The sequence below is a fragment of the Hyperoodon ampullatus genome (genome assembly GCF_949752795.1).
Source record: "Hyperoodon ampullatus genome assembly, chromosome: 5".
Lineage (NCBI taxonomy): Eukaryota > Metazoa > Chordata > Mammalia > Artiodactyla > Ziphiidae > Hyperoodon > Hyperoodon ampullatus.
The window spans coordinates 53,919,152-53,937,789 of record NC_136918.1 but is presented as its reverse complement, the minus strand read 5'-3'; the positions used below and the strand labels follow the sequence as shown (position 1 = coordinate 53,937,789).

The window sequence follows — 18,638 nt, the reverse complement described above, 5'->3', positions numbered from 1 at the left end:
GGACACACTCAATATTCAGTGCATGCTCTGGTCACCACAACATCCGTCACACCTCCTATCAAGTGTATAACAGCCAGCATACACTGAGGAAAGAGGTAGAAAACATCCATACTCAAAACAATGCTCATACCAAAAACTACTAAACCCACACAGGTTACACAGGGACATTCCCACATAAAAATAGCCCTCCAAGATCACAGTAGATAACCGTTTCTCCTAAACTCATACAGCAAGAGAAATATAAGTAAAATGAAGAAGCACAGGAACCACTCCCAATTATGAGAAAAGAATCTAAAAAAGAATACATGTATATATGTATAACTGAACCACTTTGATCTACACCGGAAACTAATACAACATTGTAAATCAACTATACTCAAATAAAATTAAAGTATTTTTAAAAAGTACGTGGAGAAAAAAAAAAAAAAGAAAAAGATTGAGAGAATTCCCCTGAAAGAACAAACAAATGAAACAACTCTTCAATCTAATAGACACTGAGTTCAAAATGGAGATAATGAAAATGCTGAAGGAATTAAGAAAGGTTATCAAGAGAAGTACAGATTACTGTAAAAAGGAACTAGAAACTACAAGGAGGAGCCAAGAAAAATTAGAAAATTCATTTGAAGAGACAAAAGCTAACTAAAGGCTATGAATAGCAGAATGAATAATTCAGAAGAATGAATAAGTGATCTAGAAGACAGAATAATGGAAATCACCCATTTAGAATAGCAGACAGAAACCCAAAGGAAAAAAAAAAATTAAAAGCAATGTAAGACACCTATGGGATAATATCAAGTAGGCCAATCTACACATAATAGGGATCCCAGAAGGAAAATAAAGAGAAAAGGGGATTGAAAATGTATTTGAAGAAATTATGGCTGAAAACTTCCCAAACCTAAAGAAGGAAACAGACATCCAGATACAGCAAGCACAGAGAGTCCCGAACAAGATAAATCCAAACAGACCTACACCAAGACATAATAAAAATAACAAAAGTTAAAGAGAGGATTCTAAAGGCATCACGAGAATAACAAAGAATTAACTACAAGGGAACCCCCATAAGGCTGTCAACTGATTTTTCTACAGAAACGTTGCAGGCCAGAAGGAAGTGGTAAGGTATATTCAAAGTCCTGAAATGGAAAAATCTGCAAGCTAGGATTCTCTACCCAGCAAGATTATCATTTAGAATAGAGGGAGAGAGAAAGAATTTCTCAGGCAAACAAAAATTAAAAGAACACAACAATACTAAACCTATCCTAAAGGAAATATTGAAAGTTCTTCTCTAAATAGAAAAGAAGTAAGAATCCATAGGAAGAGAAAATTAATATTTGAAAACAAATCAATAAATAAGCCAGTACACAGTCTAAAAATAATAATTCTGTGAAAGTTATAATAACTGCAATGAACAGCAAAAGGATGAACATGAAGATGCAAAAGAGGACATCAAAATCATAAAGTGTGTGCGAGGAGAGTAAGAAAATGTAGGGTTTTTTTCTAGAATGTGTTTGAGCTTATATGACTACCAGTCTAAGGCAAATAAATATAGGAAGGGGTTAACATATTTGAAAAACAGGGCAACCACAAATCAAAAACATACAATAGATTCACAAAAACCAAAAAGAAGAGAACATAGTATACTATGAAACAAAATCATCAAACCACAAAAGGAAAAACAAAAAGAAAGGGCACAGTGGGGTAAGGGGAAGCTGGGATGAAGTGAGAGAGTAGCACTGACATATATACACTACCAAATGTAAAATGGATGGCTAGTGGGAAGCTGCTGCATAGCACAGGGAGATCAGCTCAGTGCTTTGTGATGACCTAGAGGGATAGGATAGGGAAAGTGGGAGGGAGGCTTAAGAGGGAGAAGAGGCTATGGAGATATATGTATACATATAGCCGATTCACTTTGTTGTACAGCAGAAACTATCACAACATGGTAAAGCATTTATACTCCAATAAAGATGTGAAAAAAAAGGGTGGGGGGGACAAAGAAGAAATATAAAATCAATGGGAAAACAAGGTTTAAAATGGCAATAAATACTAACTACCAATAATTACCTTAAATGTCAATGAACTAAATGCTCCAGTCAAAAGATAGAGTGGCAGACTGGATTAAAATATAAGAGCCTACAGTACGCTGCCTACAAGAGACCCACTTTAGGGCAAAGAACACACATAGATTAAAAGTGAGGGGATGGAAAAAGATACTTCATGCAAATAGAAATGACAAGAAAGTGGGAGTCACAATACTCATATCAGACAAAATAGATTTTAAAACAAAACCTACAAAGAAAGATAAAAAAGGACACTATATAATGATAAAAGGATCAATACAAGGAGAGGATATTATACCCATCAACGTATATGCACCCAACATAAGAGCACCCAAATACATAAAACAAATAGTAACAGCCATAAAGGGAGAAACTGACAGGTATACAATAATAGTAGGAGACTTTAACACCCCACTCATATCAATGGACAGATCTTCAAAGCAGAAAATCAATAAAGCAACAGAGACCCTAAATGATACAATAGAACAGCTGCACTTAATTGATATCTTCAGGACATTACAACCAAAAAAAGCAGAATACACATTCTTTTCAAATGCACATGGAACACTGTCTAGGATTGGCCACATACTAGGGCACAAAATAAGCCTCAACAAATTTAAGAGTATAGAAATTATTTCAAGCATCCTTTCTGACCACAATGACATGAAATTAGAAATCAACAACAGAAAAAGAAATGAGAAAGAAACAATTACATGGAGACTTAACAACATGCTAGTAAAAAACCAACTGGTTGGTCAAGAATGAAATCAAAGAAGAAATTAAAAAATACCTTGAGGTAAATGACAATGAAAACACAACCATACGAAATCTATGGAATTCAGCAAAAGCAGTTCTTAGAGGGAAGTCCATAGCAATACAGGCCTTCTTTAAGAAACAAGAAAAAAATCTCAAATAAACAACTTAACCCACAACCTAAAAGAATTAGAACACCAGGCACAGTGGATAAGACTCTGCAATCCCAATGCAAGGGGCCAGGGTTCGATCCCTGCTCAGGGAATTGGATCCCACGTGCATGCTGCAAGTAAGAGTTCATATGCCACAACTAAGGAGCCCAAGTGCCTCAACTAAGGAGCCAGGGAGCTGCAACTAAGGAGCCTGTCTGCCGCAACTCTGACCTGGTGCAACCAAATAAATAAATAAAGAAGAATTAGAAAACCAAGAACAAACAAAATTAGAAAAAGAAGAATAAAATTGTCAGCAGAAGGAAGGAGATAATCTAGATCAGAAAGGAAAAAAATAAAATAGAGTTTAAAAAATAGAAAAAAAATCAATAAAAACAAGACCTGGTTCTTTGAAAGGGTAAACAAAATTGACAAATCTCTGTCCAGGCTCACCAAGAAGAAAAGAGAGAGGACCTAAAAAAACAAAATAAGAAGTGAAAGAGGAGAAATCACAACAGATACTGCAGGAAAAAAAAAAAGAATACTATGAAAAAGTATATGCCAACAAATTTGACAATCTCAAAGAAATGGACAACTTTCTAGAAACCTACAGCCCACCAAAACCGAATCAAGAAGAAAGAGATAACTTGAACAGACCAATCACCAGAAGTGAAATAGAATCTGTAATAAAAATAAATTCCTACAAACCAAAGTCCAGGACCAGATGGCTTTATGAGGAATTCTACCAAATATACAAAGAAGAACTTTTATTGATCTTTCTCAAACTCTTCCAAAAGACTGAAGATGAAGGAACACTCCCTAAGACATTCTACAAAGACACCATTACCCTGATATTAAAACCACACAAAGACACTACCAAGAAAGAAAATTATAGTTCAATATCTTTGATGAATATAGATGTAAAAATACTCAACAAAATATTAGCAAATCAAATCAAACAACACGTAAAAAAGGTCATACACCATGACCAAGTGAGATTCATCCCATGGTCACAAGGATGGTTCAATATATTCAAATCAATCAATGTGATACACCACATCAACATAAGAAAAGACAAAAACCATATGTTCATCTCAGTACATGCAGAAAAAACATTTGATAAAATTCAACATCCATTCATTATAAAAACCCTTAAGATAGTGTGTATAGAGGGAACATATCTCAACATAAAAGCTATTTATGACAAATCCACATCCAATATAATGCTCAATGGTGAAAAGCTGAAAGCCTTCCTGCTAAAATCTAGAACAAGACAAGGATGCACACTCTCACCCCTTCTCTTCAACATAGTATTGGAAGTCCTAGCCACAGCAATCAAACAAGAAAAAAGAAATAAAAGTTATTCAAATTGGTAGGGAAGTGGTAAAATTGTCATTGTCCACAGATGACATGATAATACATATAGAAAACCCTAAAGACTCCAAACAAAAACAACTAGAACTGATCAACGAATTCAGCAAGGTAGCAGGATACAAGATTAACATACAGAAATCAGTTGCATTTCTTTACACTAACAATGAAATATCAGAAAGGAAATGTAAACACATAATCCCTTTTAAAATAGCAACCCAAAAAATAAAATACTTAGGAAAAAACCTTACCAAGGAGGTGAAAGACTTATATGCTGAGAGCTACAAAACATTAGTAAAGGAAATTAAAGATGATTCAAAGAAATGGAAATATATCCCATGCTGTTGTACTGGAAGAATTAATATTGTAAAAATGACCATACTACACAAAGCAATCAACAGATTTAATGCAATCCCTATTAAATTACCCAAGGCATTTTTCACAGAAATAGAATTATACTAAAAATCATATAGAACCATAAAAGAGCCAGAATTGCCAAAGCAATCCTGAGGAAAAAGAACAAAGCAGGAGGCATAACTATCCCAGACTTCAGGCAATACTACAAGGGTACAGTAATAAAAACAGCATGGTACTGACACAAAAACAGACATACACATCAATGGAACAGAATAGAGAGTCTAGAAATAAACCCACACACCTATGGACAATTAATCTTCAACAAAGGAGGCAAGAATATACAATGGGGAAAAGACAGTCTCCTCAGAAAGTGTTTGGAAAGTTGGACATCCATATATAAATCAATGACGTTAGAACAATGACGTTAGAACCCTCACACCATTTACAAAAATAAACTGAAAATAACCTAAAGCCTAAAATACAAGACAAGACACCAAAAAACTCCTAGAAGAGAACATAGGCAAAACATTCTCTGACATACCACTGTTTTCTTAGGTCAGTCTCCCAAGGCAATAGAAATAAAAACAAAAATAAACAAATGGGACCTAATCAAACTTACAAGCTTTTGCACAGCAAAAGAAACCATAAACAAAATGAAAAGAAAATCTACAGACTGGGAGAAAATATTTTCAAATGATGCGACCAACAAGGGCTTAATTTCCAAAATACAAAAGCAGCTCATGCAGCTTAGCAAAAAAAAAAAAACAACCCAATCAAAAAGTGATCAGAAGACCTAGACATTTCTCCCAAGAAGATATACATATGTCCAATAGGCACATGAAAAGATGCTCAACATCTCTAATTATTAGAGAAATGAAAATCAAAACTACAATGAGGTACCACTTCACACCAGTCAGAAAGGCCATTATTAAAAATTCTACAAATAACAGATGCTGGAGAGGGTGTGGAGAAGGGAATCCTCTTAGTCAGTTGTTGGGAATGTAAACTGGTACAGCTAGTACGGAGTTTCCTCAAAAAACTAAAAAATAGAGTTGCCGTATGATCCAGAAATCACTCATATAGGCATATTCCCAGACAAACCTATACTTTGAAAAGATACTTGCACCCCTATGTTCATATCAGCACTATTCACAATAGTCAAGACATGGAAACAACCTAAATACCCAATGACAGATGAATAGATAAAGCCACAAAAAAGAATGAAATAATGCCATTTGCAACAACATGGATACAACTAGAGATTATCATACTAAGTGAAGTAAGTCAGAAAGAAAAAGACAAATATCATATGATATCACTTTTTGTGAAATCTAAAATATGGCACAAATGAACCTATCTACAAAACAGGAACAGACTCACAGACAGAGAACAGACTTATGGTGGTGGGGTGCTGGGGCAGGGAGGATTCGGAGTTTGTGATTAGCAGAGGCAAACTATTATAAATAAGATTGCTAAACAACAGGGTCCTACTGTATAGCACAGGGAACTAGATTCAATACCCTCTGATAAACCATAATGGCAAAGGATATGAAAAAAAAAGTGTGTGTGTATATATATACATGTATATATATTTATTTGTATGTATGTATGTGTGTATATATATATATATATATATATATATATATATATACATGTAAAACTGAGTCACTTTGCTGTACAGAAAAGATTAACACAACATTGTAAATCAACTATCCCTCAATTAATTGGAAAAAAAAATTTTTTTAAGAGCAATGAATTAATAGAGAAGTGACAAGCCTCCCCAAAATTGTTTTAGCCTTTCAAGGGCAGCAAACTGTGGGACGGGAAATATGTGGCAGAAACTAAAAGATGTTGAGGGTTATTTTAGTTAGATTTGTTATATAGATTCCTCTTGGTGGTATCTCTGGGCTGATGAGAGTGTAGATGCATTTCCAGTGATTAAGAGTTAGGGGAGTATAGAGAGCTCTTCTGTCTACACTTTCTCAATTGTCTTCAGATCAAAATACTTCTTATGCTAAAGTGGCATGTTTGGGTGGCATATTCCCTACAACATATTAAATTCGCTACAAATATTAACAATTATTTTCACCATTATTAATTTATGCCATCAAATTTATTCCATATCAACTTGTTAGAAACCTGGTGAAATCCACAGTGAACATGAAACTCTCTGTTCTTGAGGAGTTCTGCCTGAGAGACAAGTGTCCATCTAAGAGTAGCAATGGTGTGTGATCAATGCCACAATGAAACCATGCTATGGTTGCACTGAGCTTAATCAACAAAGTTTGCTTTGGGTTGCTGACAAAACATTGGGAGTGGGCTTCTTTCTGAAATTCATCAAATGTGTGTTCTTGTTTCTCCAGACCATAAGAAACCTGTGCTCTCATTAGTACCTCCCAGAGTCAGTAGCTGTATTTCCTCCCATATACCAAGTCAGAAAATATAGAACTTTTATTCATTAATTTACCATGATCCTTTAAACATTACAAGTAAAAAGAATATGCTTTTTTTGTCTACCAATGGACCAAGTTACATTTTTTCTAATAGCCTAAAATAAAGTTTACCAAAACATTTTCACATACGTGTGTGTCCATGTATTATATTATCCCTATCAGCCATCTAATTATTCTGACCTGTGTACACCTTTTAAAATAGTCATTCATATACATATATGTTATATGTATACAGCAAAGTGAAGGGGTGGCATTTTTTTATAATTAAAAGGCAGATAGTTTTATTGGTACAGATTCTTGCAGGAGGCGATATATTCTTGGCAAACCCTTAGAAGTGGTCTTTCCCTTGTTCCCTGAAAGTTCCTTTTGGATGAACTCTTTACTGGACCAGGAGAAGTCATCTGATGATCACACAGCTCTGTGATACTAAGGACAGAGTTAGTTGAGAATTAAGGGGAGGGAGTAATACGTGTCCAAGGAAGGAAAATCCAGAAATGTCAAATAATAACAGTAGCTACCATTTATGAGGTATTTACTGTGTATGCCAGGCACGAGCTAAGCACTTTACATGTGTTAGCTAATTATTACAAAAACTCTAGACGGTAAATAATGCTTCCTATTTTACCAGTGCAGAAGAAGAATTTCAGAGAGTTTAAATAACTTTAATGTGCTGTATATCATAGAGCTATGAAGTGGTGGTGATAGGTCAAGAAGCTTAGTGTCCTGGGAAAGAGCATGGATTTTAGACTAAGACATGATTTTGATACTGACCATTTAGTATTTCTTTCATATTTTTCCATTTCTCTTTGTTGTTGTAATTACTTTTTAGATGTAACTCATGTTTTCTTTTCAAACATTTCCCTTCTTTAAATTATCCTTCCTCCCTCAGTAAGGCAAAGATCACAGTGGGTCTTTCACAGCAGTAAGCATATAAACTTAGGTATTCCGGTAAACCTCACACTACGCAATCAAGTAGGATGATTACTTATATAATCAGAATTTCCATAAAGAAATTCCTATTTTGATAAAACAGATATAATAAGGGTGAAGATTTGGTGATTATTCTTGAATTGGGGAAAAAAAGTGTGGTGATTTGAGAATAGATACCAAGACAGACTGCTATGGAAATGTTCTACAGCCTGTCAGTAACACAGGGCTTTCTATCTTCACCTAATTACTTTGGTGCCTATAAAACAACATAATTAGCCCTTTATCTCTTAGAACACAATACATTTGTTTAGTTTGCACTGTCTTTTTTCCTTATTGATTTATATTACTAGTAAGTGTAATATTTTACAGTATAACAAGCAACTTACTATTCAGTTATATGATTTAGGAAGAAGACATAAAATTTAGACTTTTTTCTTCCTGGTCCGTTGTGGGACAGATTACATATCTATCTATACACACACATTTATGAAAATACACATATATCTCTTCATGCATTTACACATACATACATACATACATGTATCTCAAAAATGTATAGACAAGTGATAAATACTCAAATAGCAAGAATGAAACAGAAATGTTTTCATAATATTGTCAGACAAGTTTTTCTCTGAGTTGATGCTTTGTGTGTTAATAAAACCACAGGAGGGCAAAGCCGGTGTGGTTTATCTTCAGTCTTCACTTATTCACAGCTGCTCGCTAGTAGCAATAATAATAATAATTATCACTGTAACTTATCCTCATTTAGAAAGTGAGTAACAATTTTTAAATTCCATTGAAAAGGAAAAGCAAAGTTTGCTGGCTGTATGGGGGTGGGTAGAGAGGTTCAATTAAATATATTTTTTAAAAATATAACATCAAAATTTTACAAGATACACATCATTTAAAATGTTCTGTGGTGAGTGTGTCTGTATCACAATTATTTGATTTACTTTAAGGATTAAAACACCATTAATTTTTGCTCTTTCTTTGTTATGTGTTTTCCTTGCCTTTGGATTAAACTGTTCAATAGTTTCATTATTTTTTATAGTTGCATGAGAGATTAGTGTTAATGCTAATTACTGACTGCAAGTACCCAGTACACTTTGTTCTGATAAATAATTTTCTTCTCACTTTGAAATAAGTAATTTAAAATTTTCATTGAACACTGATATTCTTAAAAATATTTTATTTATTTATTTAGACTGTTCCAGGTCTTTGTTGCAGCACACAGGATCTTTTAGTTGCGGTATGGAGACTTCTTAGTTGTGGCCTGCATGCGGGATCTAGTTCCCTGACCAGGGATCAAACACAGGCCCCCTGCATTGGGAGCGTGGAGTCTTACCCACTGGACCACCAGGGAAGTTCCGAACACTGATTTTTAAGGGATGAATTATCTGAAAATTCAGATAAAAATGAAAACCTAAATAAAATTGAATTTGCTTGTTTGAAATTTATATATTCCTACATTCAGTTATTTCTCAAGTTGGCAGAAACTTTGTATATATACAAACTACTTCCATTTGGTTTTAACTGGATTCTTATGAGTGTACCTAAAATAATGGGAAAAGTCTATATTATAGATGAAGAATTATCAAATGTAATTAATTGTGGAAAATAGAAAGTATAAAATTACAAAGTAGGCTTTATAAGTCTTTATAAGACTATAAGTCTATCACTTTTTTAGTGTCTTTATATTTTAGACAATTAATGTCCAATATCTCTAGATTATCTCTGAGAAAAGGAAGATAAAATATACAAAACTATTAAAAAATTTTCGTTTTGAGGTCTTTGTGAGCACGAAAATTGTTAGATTCTTTGAACTTCAGGGTTTGTTTTACTATGTTAGCCACATATGCAAAAGACAATAGCCCTGAAACTCTCTTCCTTCTTACTTAACTCAAAATTCAAAAATCCCTTTGGAACTGAGACCACTCTTGTAATTCCTTTGTATTCCATATTGTACTTGGTGTTTAATAAATACTTCATGAATGAGCTCTCAAGGTAATTATTTTTCATTGATTTCTATCCATTTTACTTTAAAAGTCTTCTTAGATTTTCATAGGTATGATGAGATTAGTGCAGTAGTTACTATGTTCTTTCTTCTATTTTTATCCAAATGTAGACTATTTTGGATCTGTCTTATCTAAGTATTAAAAATATCAAAATTCTTTTAAATCTGTAATGTTATTTAATTATCTTAATGCACTTTATGAAATTAAACAGTCATCTCACAGACTACCTGACATTTACATAATTTAGACATATCTACTACTGGAGTTCTTGCTTTTGTATGGCTCACATTCACTTAGTGATGTTGTTTTTAGAATATTGGATTAATGTGTCTGCCAGAACATTCATTAAGTATAGAACAAAATTTAAAGATGACTCATATCCAGATGTCCAGTGCAAAGAACCAATTACTTTTTTTCTTCTATATTTAAGGCCATAGTTCCCTAAAGGGTTCAGTTAAGAACTGCATGTATTATTTTTTGCATATATTAAATATTAGGCTTCAAGAAAGGTGGCTATAGATTAATATAACTCTACTCACTGAATAAAGTACTTTAAAAACTAGTTTGTATTTCAGATAGTGAACTTACTTATATCTTGCAAAATAACTAATTAAATATCCAGAAACAGAGTTATTTGTGAAAAATGCTCATAAATTCTAATTTTTTTTAGTGTAATTTAATTGATTAATAACAGATTGGGTCATTGCTTAAACAAACAGAGACGACACGGTCTAGAGCAGCAAGTGAAGAGAAAATTTAGTAGCTATTCTGTTAATTCAGATCCATAAACAGGAAAACTAGAGAATTTATAATATACACTTTAGAAGGGATTACTGGGGTTGACTATACTCTAATTAGCAAAACTAAATAATTATGACTTTCTCCCTTTGTTTTGATAACTTGGTGTATACTTCCATTGATTAATTCAAGAAACCTATACATTATTATCAAGCAAATGGGCTAAATAATCTTAAGTAAAGCAGAGTCTACAAGTAGGAATCAAAGTCATGACAGACCTCTTTTATTTTGGGCTCTGAAACAGCCCAATCCATTATCAACCTAGTACTTCAAGCCACAATAAGCAGTCCATGAGAGGTGGAACTCAAGATGATACCTATTTGCCCTTCTAGTTTTTAAGAGTAAAGGTTTGACTAATGCCCAAAGGGTAAACATCCCTTAATCTGACACAATAAGAAGCAGTAAATGGTCAAATGATAGAAAAAGCAATCTATTTTTAACCTAAACATTCATCACCAATCTTTTGATATAGGACCAAGGACTTTACTTTGAGTTCTGTTCTGGGAATTGGAATTCTGGATTTACTTTCCTATTTAAGCCACACTAATGCTGCATCATCTGAGATTTCCAATTTCAGTTTCCTCATTTTGGAGCAATAAATAGGTATTTGCAAAACAATCTGAATGCAGATACTTTCTCCATTGTCACTGTAGTCCTCCCCTGCCCTTGCTAATAATCTTTTCAGTTATCTCTCCACATATAATTCAACAACACTCTCACTTTGTCAGTTAATCTCTGTGAGTCTTTCCAAAGCGTTCAGGTTCATTTTCACAGGAGTAACTTTCTTTCACACTTAATATGTCATTTAAATCATGTAATTTTGTATATAATAACATGTGACTGGAAGAAGCTAATTTGGGACCAAACCAAGACCTCTTGGTAAATATAAAACTCAGTGGGGGGAACTGCTGAGTATGCATGGGTGTCACCCAGTAGGTTTAGTAATGGAGCAGGGAAAAAAACATATACTCCTATAAGGTATCCCAGACCTGTTGCATCTGAATCCCTTGAGAATTTTTTTAAATATCTCAGTTTATTCTTATACACATTCAATTTGATAAACACCACTGCCATATTATAGAGTAGTTGCTAACATTTAACATAAGGGGAAAAACTGCCATACAGTAGAACAGCAATTTCCAGGGTAATTCCAAGAGACCCCTGTTGAAATACACTCTTCCTTCCTATCACTAGTGTAGTAGATATTTATTGAGTTGCAGTTTTAATATTTTTTAATTAAAAAAATCTTCCTGGTATCAAAATTTATTTCCTATGTGAGGGTAATTCCCTCTGAGCTTGGTGGAAAGCAGGGCTTACCTCCCCCACAGAAGGTGAATGGATCTAGGTATTTTGTTCCTGGGGTACAGGCACATGACCTAAGTTCAGTCAATTGGATGAGCTCTCCTAGGACTTTATATCTCAGAGAAGTGAGGCAAAGATGTAGGGGCAGTTCAAGATTATTCATGCTAGTTGTGGATTAACATTCTGGCAATGACAGAGCAAGTATTAAGAGACAGCAATGCTGCCATGGTGGAGAAGTATTCTCAATGAAGTGGTGGCAGTGGGAGTGTCTGAAACATCAATGTCCTAAACATGTTGCTAAGCAGAATCTTGGCAGTATTCTAGGATACTCAGCTTCTCTTGGTTACTGCCTTCTTCTCAATGTTTTTCATCACTTCTGTAAACTATTACATGTACATGTAGTCATATATTTATATATATACACACTTTCAATAAATGAATTTTTCTTAAATTAGATAAAATTAGTGTTTGACTGGTACAACCAAATGTACACCTTCTTTGAGTCAGGTACCTGGGGACCCTTTCGACCCTCTGATATCCATGGCTAAGAGCCATGGGCAAATGCATCTTCTTTTAGAGTTCCCAAAGCAAAGAGCTGACATTTCTACTATTTACAGTAGTTTTTCTCCCCAGGGATGATCCTGGGGTACTTAGGGTTAATGACTGAATACATAAGAAAGTTTTCAGAACTAAGAAGTATATGGAAACATATGTGACAAAATGTAACATGGCTGAGTTTTATGGTTTTTGTCTTCCACTCAAATAGCAAATATAAAATAATATGATGATACTCTTTTGGGAAAGGTCTCCAAATACAGAAATTTATTTTTTGTATGCAGCAAGCTAAATGGTTTTTAGTACACAAAGGAGAAATAGTAAAAGATGAGCTACTTCTGAAAATGGGTAGGAGAAATTATCCTTCTCATGAAAATTTAAAGAAGATATTTTTGTTATCCTCAATTTGTTTTTAAGGTAAAACAATTTATCAAAGTGAAAAAATTCTACTATAATAAAGATCAACTGACTTAAGTTGTATCAGCAACTACCCCAAATGAAGGTTCTCTCTTAAACTGTGATGAAAGAATCCTAGTCACTGATCTTCAGCCAGAATCTAAGTATCTGTAATTTTAAGCTGACTTGTATCCAATTTGGGTAGAAATGGATATGAGTGTTTGTCTTACATAATAGCTTGCTGCAGCCTACTACTTGAATCATGTAGCATATGGAAAATGTGTTTAGCTTCTTGTAGAATTTCACAAACCAAAACAGAATCTATTTCTATGCACATGGCTTGTTTACAGTCATTATAAAAGTATTACTGTGTTTCTTACTAGGTAGAAAAAGCAAATGTTGGCACATTGCAGACTCCATTGCACTGGTCTTTAAGAAATATATGTATTGCTTTCGAGTTAAAAAAAAAAAAAAACACACAGTAATTGCATGTCTTGTGCTTTAGACCTAAACATTATTTTTAGGATGTATTTTTATGCTTCCACATTATCTCTCTTCTAGATATTTTATACTAGTTATGGCTGAAGTTTTATGTAAATATATTAGAGATTGTGCTAATGCTTAAATGAACTGTTATTGAGGGATTAATACTGTAACCTTTATGAGCATGTTTTATTAATATCTTATCATTAAATTGAATATTAATAACATTTAACATTTAATAAACATAGAATGTATATATAGGAATGTATTTCATGCTAGTGGGCTTTGAATATGTCAAAAAGTCACTATAACAGCCCCTCAAATCATTAAACTTACTTCTCATAATGTATTAATTGTACTGGTACAACACATTTAAGGGGCAGTTCTGGATAAAAATGATTATAATATCTTTGTTTGACAGCATGCTGAGCAGTATGCCCTCAAGAAACAGAAGTGTTTCATACAGCTTTTGAAAATATTTTTGCACTCTGGAAATATATTTGTCATTAAATGATTTATAATTAAACATGAAACTGAGAATTAGAGGAAGAGAATTCAAAACTATGAATATTATGAGAGATGAATAAATATTTTTATTATACTAATTTGTTTATTCTTAATGGTAAAGCAGTATAACTTGCCTACAAAGGAATACTATTTTAAATGATTAAGTAATTAAAATATACTTTAAACTATTTTTATCCTCAAAATACTAAACCAATTTTTATCTATTTACCTACCTACCTATCTATTTAAATGGTTTACCATGAATTTAAACATGTTTGATAGGTATTCTGACAGTAAAAACCTACTCCTTTTTTTATGGCAATTAAAGATTATGTTAACATGAAAAAGTAACTTTTGTACAGCTCTGTCATGTAGAATACATGTGACCATCTGAGGCAGTTTCATCTTCATTTGGGAAAATTCCATGGCTATATCAAGCTTCCTCTCTATTAGTTGGTTTCTTTTACCACCCCCTCCCCAATTTAATAATAAATATAAAACTAATAAAACTTATATTTAGGGAAACTTTCATTAGGCGTTTTGCTAATTCTCACTATTTTGTTTGTCATTTTGATATAATAAAAACATTTACACATAAAACACATGAACATATGTCTATGTATATACATATATAATTGCTTATTTTAACATGGCACAATGGCTTCTTCTGAAAAGCTCTTTAATTTTATGAAGGTTGTGGAAATATCAAAAGGGAAATCTCTATTTCAAGGAGTATTCTCCTTGTAAAAGTAGATCCACATTTTTCTCAGAGTACAGCTCATAGCCAGATCATTGCTCATGACCACTTGCCTCTTCATTTGGAAGATGTTTTTCTCCCTCCCATATCCAGGGGATATATGTTTCTTAATACAAAGTTTATACCTGAAATCAAGGATATTTGGAATATAAAGAATATCCTTCTTGCACTGCTCTAATTCATAAAATGCCAAGTATATTCATGAGTACAAAGATTAAGGATATTGGATTATATGGGATAGTTCCCATTTCAAATAATAGGTTTTGGAAAAAAAAATTACTGAAATAACCTCTGAGTTCAAGCATCTTCTGCTCCACTGCCACCCACCATGTACTATTATCAACTGAAATTTTTCTCCAAAGACACAAAATCTCTTGTTTTGAAGTGAGTTAATTCTTAAAAGGCAAAATAACCTGAATTGATGTAGTTTACACTGACATTAGAGGGTCTAAGAAATTTCCATCACTGAGCAAAGCCTGATAAAAATGTAAGTCAAATCACTATGATTGAAGACCTCCTATATTCACAACACTGAATTAGACCTGATAAAGAAGGAACATATTTCTCAGCGCTGACATATAAAGCCATGATATTACAATATATCCTTGAAAATATAGGGATCAGGGTCCCACAACAGAGGAGAAAAGATGCTGAAAAGATGGAGAAGTGAGTATCTTCAGAAACCAGTTGGATATTTAAGGAAAAGAAATGACTTGCAGAGTTCTGTCATGGGTGATTAGGTAGATTTCAGTGTCCATTCACCACCATCAGAGTACAGAGTGGGAAGTTCAGGAGAGTCTGAAGTAGTGAAGCCTGGATGAGCTAGGAAACAATGATCCAGAACTCTATATAAAACTGACGTCAGTGCTAGGGATAAGTGTAAATTAACTAAACCTTGCACTGTGGCCCTTTCAAACAACTATCATTGTGTAACTGACATCTTTGTCAATTTTCATCTGGACTAAGTCGTTCTCTAGGCTTTATATTACAACCAAAGAAACTATTCCAAAATAAAATCTAATAATCTTTCTTTCTTGCTTAAACACTTTCATTGGTTTCCTACTGCCCATAAGAAAAAGTGTAACCTCCTTAGCTTGGTATACAAGGCCCAGTAGGACATGGCCATGGCTTGCTCTCCCAGCTCTTCTCCTACAGCTGCCCACTGTGGCCTTGCACTCTGGCCATACAGAAACACTGGCATTGATCCACTAAGAAGAGAAAGCTGTTTTATAAATCCATACCTTTGCATATGCTATTCCTCCTGCATAGGGTGCTGTCTCCACTTTCTAGCTTGTTTCCTTTCTTATACCCTTGTAACTGGTAATTCCCATCATCCTTCAAGATGAAATTGTAATATTCTCCATGATAAATTTTTCCAGCAGCAATACTTCTTCTGTTATCACTGGACCTTACATTTCTAATATGACAATTAGACAATTATTTTAATCATTTATATATCTGCCTCTCTTATTAGATCATGAAATTTCAGCTATTTCAGGTGGTTTGGGTTGGATATAAGTCAAATGATGCAATAATCCATAGCTTTCTACCAAAATGTATTCTTTCTATCTATCAATGAATAAAAGGAAGCTCTTTAGACTTGCCCACAGCCAAATTCCTCTTTCTCAGATATTTGGATAAATTTCAAGTCACCGTCTTATTACACACACTATACTTCAGAAGAATTCTAAATGTCAAACATATACAAAGGGAGAGAGAATAGTATAATGAATCCATTACCCCATTTCAACAATTATTAACTAATGGTCAATCTTGTTCTACCTGTGATGTTCATAGCTCCACTCTCCTTTTTCCTTCCAAATATTTTGAAGCAAGTCCCAGATGTAATAACTTTTCATTTGTAAATATTACTGTATATTTCTAGAAGATAAGGACACTTTGAAAACATACTGATGATACCATTATCACACCTAAAATATTAACAATTTCTTAATATTAACAAATCCTTAATTAGTATTCAATTTTGTACTACTTCTCATTTTTAAAAATTGTTTGTTTGAATAAAGACCTAGTAAAGTCTACACTGGATGGGTTGAGGTTTATTTTAGTCTAAAGCAGCAGTTCTTAACTGGGGGCAATTTTGCCCTATAAGAGACAATTTTGGCAGTCTGGAGACATTTTTAGTTTTTACAACAGCTATGGACTGAATGTTTGGGTTCTCCCAAAATATGTGTGTTAAAATCCTAACCTCAATGTGATGTTATTCGGAGATGGGCCTTTGGGAAGTAATCCAGGTTAGATTAGGTCATATACAGGTGGGGCCCTCATGATGGGACTAATGTCCTTATTAAACGAAGAGAAGACACGGGATCTCTCTGTGTTCATTCACAATGCTATGTGAGAATATAAGTAGGAAAAGGCCTCTCATCAACAAGCCAACCATTGGATTATTGTTTAAGCTGCCCACTCAACGGAATTCTGTTATAGCAGCCCAAACTAACTGAGACAACTAAAGGAGGGGTGCTACTAGTACCTAGTGGGTGAAGGCCAGGGATACTGCTAAACATCCTACAATGCATAGGACAGCTGCCACAATAAAGAATTATCCACCCCACCACCCCACAAATGTCAATAACACAAGGTTGAAAAGCCCTGGCCAAGTGGTTCCTCCTTCACCTATTTCTTATTACAATTTATTCATTGAATAAACTGGGTCATTTGTCCTATAGAATTTTCACAGTATTTTGCTGATGACAGACTGTGGTATCATTTTTATATTTTTCTGTCCCTTGTATTTATTAGCAATTAGATTTATAAGCTTCATCAGATTTAGACAAATTTCTTAGCAAAAATAATTGATTTCATTGGTAGTATTGTGTACTTCCATCAGGGGGTATATACTGTCTGATTCTCTCTCATCACTAGAGGGAACTTTTGATGATCAATGTCTAGATCCATTAATTCAATAGAGGTCCCAAAATGATAATATTGTATGTTTATAATTTCTTCATTTATTAAAAACATCAGTTTCTTGGAAATATTTTTTACAATGTTTGATATGAAAATAACATGGTGCATAAAACATTTACTCATTCTGTATTTCTTTTCAGAAATATCTTGTACCACCTTGATGGGAAGACAAGCCAGTTTTCAATACTCCTGGAAGCTTGGGAACACTGCAAGTCACTTGCATCAAATGATACCCTTCAAGAAGCCCTGTCAGAAGTGTTGAACAGCATTAATGCAGCTCAGGTTTACTTCAAAGCAGGACTTGATGTGTTTGAGAGTGTCTTAGTTGGAAAGAACTGAGAAAACTCAGCATTTGAAAAAGTTTGTTTACAATTCCTCAAGTGAAAGCTCTAATCTGACTAGATTTTCTGACATTGAAGACTTTTTCCCTCCAATGGCTTTTGATATAAGTATAAAGCTATTCTTCCTTTTGTATTTTTTAATGTATGTGTAAAAAGAGCATTTTGCACATTTAATATTTTTTCTTATATCTAGATTATGTAAAAGCAAGTTATTGAAATAATACTTAAGATTTATCTATTAAAAAGAAATCTGCTGTATCTATATCTATATATATCTATATATCTAGAGATATAGACATATCTCTAGATATATAGATATATATAAAATATTTGGGAGGGAAAATTTCCAAGAAGTTCTGGACAATCTTTGCTCCTATGGATAAAACACGTAGAAACAGAAATGATTCCCTATGTTAGAGCTTTAGTGGCCTAATTTCTGTAATAGAAATGAAGAGTTGATATGGTTTCAGATTAACTTTCACT

General features: G+C 33.6%; 1 protein-coding gene across 1 annotated transcript in view; it reads left to right on the top strand.

Annotated features, from left to right (window-relative positions):
• NAALADL2 (N-acetylated alpha-linked acidic dipeptidase like 2) overlaps positions 1–18,153 on the top strand; it is a gene marked incomplete at its 3' end in the record, with an annotated part of 1,068,176 nt that extends 1,050,023 nt beyond the window's left edge. The window contains exon 14 of the mRNA XM_079705513.1: positions 17,955–18,153. Within this exon, the coding sequence (XP_079561639.1) occupies positions 17,955–18,153 (199 nt within the window). The remainder of the gene's footprint in view (positions 1–17,954) is intronic.
• Between the last annotated feature and the right edge of the window lie 485 nt (positions 18,154–18,638).